Genomic DNA, 11,990 nt, shown 5'->3' on the forward strand with positions numbered 1-11,990 from the left:
GAATATTATAATATTACACTATCTAATTGTCAACAAAAGACAATTCCAAATAGATGTGTTGCTTATGAAAAAGATGACCACTTCCATATGTTTCTACCTGGTATACAAAGTATTAAAGACATTATGGTCAATCTAACTTTTTATACTTAAAATAATTTTAAATAACAAAAAATTAATTAAAAAATATTTTAAAATGCTAAGAGAAACGGTTTGCACAAATATACTATTTTTAATGTTTATTTAAAAAACATATAATATTTGGATATTAGGGGGTGTTTGGATATAGAAAAAATAAGTTGTTTATTGCTTATTGCTTAATCCTACTGCAATAAGCAAATTTAAGTGTTTGGATATGAGTCTTTTAAAATCAGCTTATTGCGGTAGGAATAAGCAAAATAAAACTGATTTTAGTTATTTTACTCATATAAGCTGTATTGTTTACCAAACACTTAAAATGTTTATTGCTTATTGCTTATCTTCACCGCAATAAGCTAATCCAAACACATTTAAAAAAAATGTTTATTCCAACCGTAATAAGCAAATAAGCAATAAGCTAATAAGTTAAAAACTATTTATCCAAACACCCATAGATAGGATAAATATGGTATTTAATTATTTATTCATGGTATGTTATGTAATTCTTCTAAAAACTTATGTAACTTAATTTGGTAATAAAGAATTTGATTTAAATGCGAAAACTATAAAAGTATTAGATGTTCTTTTTTAAATTAATATCTCCTCTAAATCAACTAATATATTTGGTGGATAATATCGAATCTTTATGTTGATTAAAATATGTCTAAATAAATAAATGATTTGAGTTTTTCAATAAAGAACTAGATTATGACCCGCGTTTAATACCGGAACATAAATTAAATATATATCACATTAATAGGTGGTTTTGTTTTATGTTGAATTTTAAGAAAAAAATGTTAGTTAGATTCACATTTAGAGTTTTTAAACCAAACTTATTAGATAAAAATATTTAATATTTATATTAGAGCAAATTTGTTTTCTAATACAGTAATTTTTAACATAAATGATCTATGTGATCTTTGTTTTATCACAGCATAATGAGACTTCTTGATTAAAAGATGTTGTGTAGTAGCTTTATGAATTGATTTTTTTCGGTGTACCAATCCTATGGAGGCTCATATGGCTCTTTTCATATTGGCCTTGTAAAACCAAAAGTAACAATAAGTTGTTACATGTACCGACACCATTAAATTCCGCAAAAAAAGTTGATAAACATTACAAATAAAATGAATTGTCATAACCATAAACATCAAATTCAACATTGTAATTTAGTCGATTTCAAAATAATTTTTTCCTTATAAAAATTAAAATATGATTTTTTAGGACTACACCCAATCACATATACATATATTCCGATCAAATAAATTATTACAAAAAAATGTTATGAACAAAAATATAATATTAATTTCATAATTTGCTAAAGTTTAACACTAATAAATAATAATGAACTTTCACAAATCTTGCATTTTGATCACTGCATCCAACTAACAAACGAAATCTGGTTTAGAGGATTGATTCAAGAAGTGCATCAATGACTTCTTGTAGCTGAATTTTGGGAAATATTAAGACCTACGGAGATATGAGAGAATGGTCTGTGAGGCTACAGTTGGTTTCTATAGGGCATTACAAATTCAAAATCGTTAGCACATATCTTTCCTACCTACTTCAATTATCAAATTTAGATCAAACTTGTCAAAATTAAATTATATATAAAAAAACAGATATGTAACCTAACAATCAAACAACATATTTTTCATTGAAATAAATTTCATAAATCTACAATTTACACTTTATATATTATTCTTAAATTATATATTACATTTTCATCTTTAATGGTCACTAACACCTCTTTCTGCCTTATTGTTATGACACACATCTATATCGAAAATAAAAGAAAGAACTATAGAGAAGAATGTTGATAGAGTGATACTTTATTGAAAACGTAGCAAAATTATTCATAAAGATGTTAGGATTCTTCTTTAGACTGTTAGAAGGTCTATATAGTGACAACCGGTGTGGCATCCATGAGAACAAACTACTTAAAATAACAGTTTTGATTAATGTAAGTGAAAAAATCTTTTAGAATGCTTACCAGTTGTGAGTGTTTCCACTTGGATGTGAACATTAACATTCTTGTAGAGAAATGAAACTTCAAATGAACCCTACATAGCCAAATTAACAAACATGATAACACAAAAGAAGCCTAACTTGGCATATAACCAAATTTCGAACAAATTTCAAAATTTTATGGTTTTGCTGAACAATTTTTTCAATTTATCAGAATTTTATTTTATTACAACATTATATGAGTAATCAAGGATCTAAATCAAGTGAAAGAAGCGATTGTTCATTTAAATCCAATAAAAAAATACAATATTGTGAAATTACATATAATTTACATGTTTGCTTATTGTCTTTGAGGTACCCGACCACTTGGATATGTACTATTATTTATTAATTAGTGGAAAAATTACATTATAGAATATGAAAATTAACGATTATTCAAATTCATTTGCACTTGATTTAACAATAGAAAATGGACAAATTTATAATCATAAAAGTATGCATAATTCAACAAATTTGTTATCAAAATTAACAGAAAACTGAGTTTCTTGAAGAAACAAATCAAATACACAAAAACGAATAAAAAAAACAAAGAAAATTTGAAGATCATGTCATAAAGGTATGACCAATAAGATCTTTTTGGCACTTTTCAATATAGACATGGTTAATTTTTTCTCATCTTTAGGACGATAAGTATAAGTGAGTAGAGAAAACAAATTTATAATAATAAAAATATGCTTAATTCTAAAGATTTGTTATCAAAGTTAATGGAAAGTACTTTTGTTGAAATAATAAATTATTATGTATGTAGGATATTACCACTAAGGGATTTTGAGTTTTGCATCATCCTCAAGCTTCAATAAAAACATCAACTAATGCTCATCACTTTCAAATAAAAATATCTGCAATTTAAACTTAAATATAGTAAATCTAATCAATAATATTATAGAAAAATGTAAGGTTAAGAATAATTACATAAAGTTATTGAGTTAGATAATTGGAAATCGAGCAATTGTAATCTAACATGCATGAGACAAATTATTATCTTCAAAATTGGAAGTATTTACTATATTAATAAGAATTAAACACAAGGTTATTGTTTTGCCCTTGATAAATTTTGGTACCATCGATGTACACTAAGAAAGAAATAGAATAATTAAGAAGATATATTATGTTGATTTGCAAACATATAAGATAGTCAATGCATAATTTATGGCTTTAAATTTGTGGAGGATTTGAATTTTATTTTAGGGATAACAGAAATTGGTGAAGGTTTGAGTGGAAACATTAATGGACAATGTTTTTGACCAAACATTGGTCAAGATGACGTAAACAATTTGATCTAAGGGTGGAAACGGTATAAGTGAAACACAATAAAAAATATTTATTGTTTTAGATGATGAAATAAAGTTTCTCTTTTAGACATATAATTCAATCTTCTATTTTGTAAATGTAAATGTCTTACACTTGGTTTGTGGTGACTTAGTAAGACGTGTGGAAGATATGGTGGATAATATATTGACCCGTGTTCATATCCTGACACTACTTAGCCTCTGTGGCCATGAAGGTTCGTCTGCAGTGACTCCAGTGCATGAGACATAGTCTCATGTTCGCAGTGAGGATTAGTTGGTGCGCGAAAGCTGGTTCAGAAACCCTCTTTAGGGAAGTTCCCTTTCCAAGAAAAATGTAAACATCTTAGTCTTCGCCTCTATCAAGCATCATTGTAATGAGTTTTATTATTCAAATATGTAAAATTATGGATATCATTAATATCAAAAAAAATAATAATATTTCAATGGTGATGCTTACTAATAAATTTATCAATAAATTCACAAGGAACTATAAATAATTGTTTTAGAATGGTTAGATGATTTATAAAAGTTTATAATTTCATAAAAAGTTCTAGTTTGTTAATATTTATATTTAAGTTGTAATGAATAACATTGTAACAATGCTGGCATATTCACATTCTAACAAAATAATCGAGTAAAAAATGATTAAAATTGTAAATTCATGAGTTTAAACCCAAAAGGAAAATAGATGGATATTTTAGCATTTTGTAAAACCCAAAATGTATTTAAATGATCAAAATTCTAACCCAAAAAACGAATACTATGAAACAAAGTAATCAAAAATCAAATAGTATGTAAACATAATATGAAATCAACCGTACTCAAATCACCCAACTACTCATATAAAATCATAAAAATCATATATTATTTTTCTTTCTTTGGAATTAACAGTTTTGACTTGCCTTCTCCAGAAGTACGATCTGTCATTGATGTTAATGATCGTTTGGTTGAGGACATTGTTACCAGATTATCAACATCTTAAACATCTTCCAAGTTGTGTTTTAATTCTTCATGTCTAGACATTTTTTCAAAGGATGTCCACTTAGTTGGTGGACTTGTTGCAATACTTTTATCAAGATTCGAAGCGAGTAAGACGTTATCACCAGTAAATGAAACTGCACCTCATTAAACTTTAAAAGCAACTCTTGTGTGTTTTTTTCCAAAAGTTTCTTTGCGTTACGATTAAATAACATAAGTGACGCCACGTTGGTAAAGTCTTCTACTATAATGGTGATTTTGAAACTAAAACCATTGATATAAACAAATTCAATAATATAAAATTAGAAAATTTAATCGAAGATTATAATAATATGTATAAAAGAGTTACTGAAAACCTTAAGACAACAGATACGTGTTTGTTCATGTAAGTTGAAGTGTAACAATAAAAACTTATTTATCCTGCTTTTGGTCAGTTCCGCTAGCTTTGTCATTATGCATTAAAACGCCTTTTATGACTTTCTCTTGATAAACATAGGTCAACACATTAAAAAATCGATATAAAGGGTTTAATTTGTTTCTGTAACTAAATGAATGAAACTAATATGTTTAAAGTAGATTGATTAATTTTTTTCATGACCTCTCAACAAGAACACAGTAATAACAAATAATAAGAACATTGTAAATACAAAAAATTGAAGAAGAATAAGGAGAACAGAGTAAAGTAAGAGCTTGGAAAAAATAACTGGAGAAGAAGATTGCTTAAGAAGAACACTATAAATCATAGAACTCAATCTAAAATCGTAAGAATAACCACTTAAGTGTAATCGTATATATAGGGTGTTTTTGAATAAGAAAATCATTATCTTCTAAAAAATTAGGATCATAAGATATCATCTTGGAGATTTTCGTCTATTCATCTGAAAAAAAAAAAGATATCAGCTATATTAATTCAAAACTTCAAATTAATTAACTTTCTTATTTAATTAGTTTTAAAATTTAAACAATTATCTCAAATTGATTCATTTTGTGTATGATATATTGGGAGATAAATTATAAATAATATTAAATTTAATTTTGACTCTTAAATATGTTGCTAATTTAATGGGATTAGATTAGATTTTATATGTTAATAACTTAATTATTGATATGTTTGTTTAATTAGTTTTTAAAAAATAAATAAATAAAAAATAAAATATAAATGGATTTGAATTTGGAAATCAAAACCTATAAATAAAGGAGTTAAATTAGGAACAATATTAATTAGAGAAACTAATATCATATATATAAATAGAATGATATGTTTCAAGACTAAACTGCACAAATGGTCCCTGTGGTTTGCTCAAAATTGCTACTTTGGTCCAAAAAAGTTTAGACTAGCACCAGAGGTTCAAAGTTTTCATTTTGTTGCGGGTTTGGTCCAATTTGCTTTGAACTTTTTTATAATGACGGATTTGACCTTGCTTTTTCAATTTATTTATTTATTTATATTTTTATAGTTAAAAGAAAATAAAATACCAATCTCTCTCTATCCCCCCTCCCCCCTCTCTCAATCGTACTGAAACCATCCCCAAAATCAGCATCGTCTTCTCTCTCATGCAAATAAACAGCCATGGTTGTGTTCCACCTCTCTCTCTCTTCAATCAAACCCTTATAACTAAAATACACAAATGAAATCCCCCCTCCCTTTTTGATTTCTCACAGATTCTCTGTCTGTGTTCTAATCAAGAGTTCTTGATAAACCCTAACTCTTAATCGCACACCCCAAAACAAGACGAAGAGAATAAAATATGATAATTGCTCGAGTTTTTAGAGTTCTTGACAAACCTAGTTCTTAAATCCACACCGACGAAAAAGAAACCCTGTAAATTGTGATTAAATCTTCTCCGATAACTGTGACAAGATCAAGCTGATGACCACAAAACTTAGATGTTCAGATCTCGCTGGCAAAAAGCGCTAGACCTTTTCGATCTCAGTTCTTTCGTCGTCGGTTCTTTACCAGTAGCAGTGAAGAGCTCAAGGTGACGAAGGCTTTCAAATCGGAGGGTTTTCAGATGGGTTTTCGAGATCGAAGGGTTTTCAAAGAGGTTCAAAAGCGGTGTCGATGTTGACAAGTGTAGATCTGGAAATCTTTCTCATCAGAAATTACAGATGAAGATGGTCGAAGGCTGCGGCGGATTTGACGAAGGGTTGTAGTGATCTTAAACGAATTGAGAAAGAGGATTATGACTCCCTCCAAAACGACCACCATTTATTCATCTTTGTCTTTACAGATCTGATATGTGTAAGCTACGGTGGAGATGAAGGAAGACATAGATCTATATCGACGGTGGTTGCGTTGGTTTCCCACAGAAATGGTAGCAATGGCGGTGGTTTCCAATTATACTTTTCAGATATGAGGTTTTCAAGGAGATGGTGGTGGTGGTGTTGAGTTGCAGTGGTCGTATAAGCTAGATGTGTTGACTCGTCATGGTGGTGGTGAAGTTTATCATTTCCGGTGGTGGCGTTTATCATTTCCGGCGGTAGTGTTCCGACTTTTCGATGTTCTCTGGAGAGAGAGAGAGAGAGAGAGAGAGAGAGAGAGAGAGAGAGAGAAATTGCATATTTTATTTTTTTATTTTTATTTCTCTATAAAAAATTATAAAAGTAAAATAGAAAAGAAAGATTTTTTTTATTTTTCTTGTAAACAGAAAAAAATTTAAATCAATAAAAAAACTAAAAAAGATAAAAATAAGGGCAAAATCATCATTATGAAAAAATTTAAAGTAATTTGGACCAAACCCACAACAAAATAAAAATTTTGGACATGTGGTGCTAGTCCAAATCTTTTTGGACCAAAGTGGTAATTTTGAGCAAACCACATGGACCATTTGTGCAATTTAGTCATGTTTCAATTGATAAAATAATTACTGAATTTAAAGATTCTATAATTAAATGTAATTGTGTTTGAATTTTATTTGAAAAAGATGATATCAGCAATTTGATTTAAGGGTGGAAAACAAAGTATTAAAACACAATCAAGGGGACTGATTTTTTTATTGATAAATTAAAGATTCTTTTTTAATAATATTTAGAGATTTTATGACAAAATAAAAAACTAAATAGTATCTAAAGTTATCCTTTTTAAAATCTTTAAAGCTCTGTTATTTAGCCATTTAATGTAATAATATATATATATATATATATATATATATATATATATATATATATATATATATATATATATATATATATATATATATATAACACTTAACTTGACAAAAGGTTAGACAGCGTATTTAGAAAATTCTCTCTTTAGAGAAAAAAAAAAAAAATCAGAAAATAAATGTAGTTGTATGTCGAATAAATCAAGATTTAAGTTACCTAAAACGAAAAAATATTGTTTTATTTAACTTTTTAGAATTCAAAAATAATATAAATTTTATTTATTCAAACATTAGAATAATTTGATTATATTTTCAATAAGAACTTGGAAGTTGGAACGTTACATTTCAATAATCCATTTTTTCTTAAATTGAAATTTATATTTACTAAGGAAAAAAATCAGCACATTATATAGTTTCCAAAATAAATTCTTGAAACCAAGGATTACGATTAATTACTGCAACTAATTAATGAAAAAGATTTCGGCGAATCAAAAATTAAATAATAATATCATTTCCATAGTTTCCTTAAAATCATGCATAAATACATCGTAGCTCTTTACATTCTTCACCTAAATTTGAAAATTTCCTGGTTTTAATCGATAAATACACATAGTGGTGAGCGAAGTTTCAAGGCCGAAATTCTTAGAGCTATGAAGACAACAATGGCCGTGTTTATGGCGGTGTTCGTGACGGCATTTACGGTTGCCGTGGGTGGAGAAGTTTATAAAGTTGGTGGTTCTGCTGGCTGGACCAACATTGGACATGTAGATTACAAGACTTGGGCTTCTTCCAAAACATTTCGAGTTGGTGACACCATTGGTAAATTCATTAATTTATATATTTTAGATTGTTTTATCGTAGGTATTTGTTATTTTTATATTATATGCAATATATTAATTATTTGAAAAAGATGACTATTACTTGATTATTTTTATGTTTGTTTTTGTTTTTGTATGTAGTTTTTGAGTACAATAAAGACTTCCACAACGTGGCAAGAGTTACATACACTGATTTTCTAACATGCAAGGGCGGCGCCTCTCCTTACGCCACCTTCACCTCCGGCAACGACTCTTTTCCGATCAAGTTCCCCGGCCACTACTACTTCATCTGCAGCATTCCTGGCCATTGTGAAGCTGGTCAAAAAGTTGACATCCGTGTACCGGTCGCCAGCAGACACTCCACCCTTCCGTCGAGCTCCGCCCCAATTCAGCCACTTCCTTTCCCCTACCCACCACCTTCTGTTCCGTCTCTGTCACCAGTAAAACACTCGCCGGATAAATCGCCTTCGCCAGCAATATCTCACTCCACATCACCAGCGCCGTCTAAATCATCGTCTCTAGCGCCGTCTAAATCGTCGTCAGCAGTGCCCTCTAAATCACCGTCGACAGTGCCTTCTCAATCGCCACCGCCACCGCCGTCTCAATCCCCATCACCAGCAGCATCTAAATCCCCATTGCCAGCACCGTCGTTACCCAAAAAATCTCCCCCCTCCACCCCGTCTAGTCCTTCCCCGGCAGTTGCACCGGCCCCGGCCAAGAACTCTGCAACTCAATTTGTCGGTAAAGTCAAGCTTTGGGCGACGTTTATGGCCGTTTTATTTTCTTTGATTGCATTTAGGTTTTAAAGTAGCTAGTTCGTAACGTATTTTTCTTTATTTCTTTGGTTGATGCCTTTATGTAACTAGATCTAATTTAAATTTGGTTTTCTATTTTTGTATTAATATTCTATTATGAACAATTTACGTTTTTAAGTGTTTTAAACCTATTATTTTGTTTTCTCATGAACAAATGTCCTACTTTTAATATCTTGAAATATGATAATAATTGTAATATATATATATATATATATATATATATATATATATATATATATATATATATATATATATATATATATATATATATATATATTAGTTTATAACCCGTGGACACCACAGCTTAGAAAGATAAAATTAATTTTAATTAAATTATAAAGTAATTATTGAGCAATGATAAAAAAAATTATTAATTTAATAAATTAGGCAATAGATATTACAAATAAATTTTTTGTTGACGTGTTTGATATGTGTAAAATGGAGGACTGAATTAGTGTAAATTTAATTAATGAGAAAAAACCTTAGAATGACACGTGATAAATAATTAATATTAAACTCTAATTGATTGACACGTATCAAATGTGCTACTCTTTTAGATTTGCTCAAGAGTATGCTCCTTGATCCAAAGAGAGGTAAAAAAAAAAAAAAACATACCATACATCTAGTAGTTGCGGCTTGCTACTCCACCAATGCAAAATGCACCCCCTATACAGTGCAAGTTTGATTTTTGAAGGTTCAACACTTCAGCTTAAGCCCCGACACTAAATAAAAACATCTGACAATAAATAAAAACATCCGAACATCTTTTATTGTGTTAAATCTCAACTCATTTTCATGGTAATCCAACTAAAATCGCTCTACCTAAAGAACTACGTTTCTCTTATGGGTTTGATTTGCCTTTTAATGATTCATAAAACCTATTATATGATAAACAGTGAGAACTCTTGATATTTTCTCACTTATTTATCGACTTCATGTAAAAATTAGAAAATATTGACGTAAAAAATATTCAGACAGATAATAGATTATAAAACTTTTAATTTAAAATTGTATGTTAATTTATACATAAAATAAATAAATTATAAGGTTCTTTACTCTTCAACATTCAAAAAATATTGTTGCTAAAATACAAAAAGAAAATTAAAAGTAGAACATAGTAAATAAGTCTAATTATCATCCTTAAATTAATTTCGAAATATTAATAATAATTATATTCTATTGTAATTAAGTGTTTTCTAATGTTTTTATCTTGTATTAGTTTATAACCTGTGTGCATCACAGATTAGAAAAGTAAAAATAATTTTAATTAAATTATAAGGTAATTATTGAGCAATGATAAAAAAATTAATAATTTAATAAATTAGGGAATAGATATTACAAATAATTTTTTTGTTGACGTGTTTGATATTTGTAAAATAGAGGAGTGAATTAGTGTAAATTTAATTAATGATGAAAAACCTTAGAATGACAAGTAACAAATAATTAATGTGAAACTCTAATTCATGTGAGACGACCTAATTTTGTGAGACTGTGAGTCGCATTTTTTTATTTTTTTATTTTTTATTTTTTATAGTTAATTCAAGTTCTGAAAATAATATTTAAAAAAAGAATTTTTGGATTTTACCTTTTATTTTGCATTTTAAAATTATTTTTTAGAATATGCATGTATAGTGTAATATTCTATTAGAAAATTTCACGTATTTTTCAAAAAAAATGGAATTTTTTTATTTATTTTTATTTATTTTAGTTAATTCAAGTTCTGAAAATAATATTTTTAAATTTTTTTTTTAGATTTTTCCATTTATTTTGCATTTTAAATTTATTTTTTAGAATATGTCAGTATAATATTCTATTAGAATATTTCACGTATTTTTCAAAAAAAAAAAAAAAAAACGGGATTATTTTATTTTATTTTTTATTTTTTTAGTTAATTGAAGTTCTGAAAATAATATTTAAATTTTTTTTTTGGATTTTTCTATTTATTTTACATTTTAAAATTATTTTTAGATTTGGTCTCACGGTTTTACAAAACTAGAATGATCTCAAATGAACCTGAACGTATATATATATATATATATATATATATATATATATATATATATATATATATATATATATATATATATATATATATATAAGTGAATATGTGGTTATCATATATATAATATTAGCTATAGGACTATCTAAATTGACTTTATTTTTATTAAAAAAAAATACAATTTTCTTTCACTGTTAGCTTCTTCCTATTGCTTTTGAACTCATATTATTTTTTATTTTGTAATTCATCCACATTTGAATGTGTTAATAAACAATTTCAATATTTCACCATAGTTTTTGTAATAAATTTCAACATATGGAACTATAAATAGTTGGTAAAATATTCTTATACACAGTTTGTGGTCCAAATTTCAACATATAAAAATCTATAAAAAATATATACAAAGCCTAATATTAAGCTCTAATAGATGATACAAGAAATATAATAGATATATTTGATTGAATTTTGATATATATATATATATATATATATATATATATATATATATATATATATATATATATATGGTTAGGTTATTTTGTTTTTACTAACTATTGTATGCCAGAATGCACAGATCTGAACCATCGGATGGAATATAATAAAAGGTTATGATCTGAGGGTCTATGATAGTAGAATATGATAGCATGTACCATATAATCACACAAATTTCAACATAAGGGCATTTTAGTCAATTAACCTATATTAAAAAAGGAAAATTTCAAATTATTAGGGATGATTAATTCCTTTATTTTTTTAAATTTTGAATATTTTAAATTAATTCAAATTTAAAAATCCGATTTTATTCTATCAGAATGATAGAATGC

The 11,990-nt window shown here is 27.5% G+C and overlaps 1 protein-coding gene across 1 annotated transcript; it reads left to right on the plus strand.

The window, feature by feature from the left end:
* Window positions 1-8,129: 8,129 nt before the first annotated feature.
* Window positions 8,130-9,198, plus strand: LOC144998701 (early nodulin-like protein 12). The gene is made up of 2 exons (XM_078958436.1): window positions 8,130-8,353; window positions 8,494-9,198. Exons 1-2 carry the CDS (start codon window positions 8,185-8,187, stop codon window positions 9,156-9,158), a joined length of 834 nt encoding a protein of 277 aa, XP_078814562.1. The 5' UTR covers window positions 8,130-8,184; the 3' UTR covers window positions 9,159-9,198.
* The last annotated feature ends 2,792 nt before the right edge of the window (window positions 9,199-11,990 follow it).

Source organism: Lactuca saligna, chromosome 5 (genome assembly GCF_052625555.1).
Source record: "Lactuca saligna cultivar CGN05327 chromosome 5, ASM5262555v1, whole genome shotgun sequence".
NCBI classification, from domain to species: domain Eukaryota; kingdom Viridiplantae; phylum Streptophyta; class Magnoliopsida; order Asterales; family Asteraceae; genus Lactuca; species Lactuca saligna.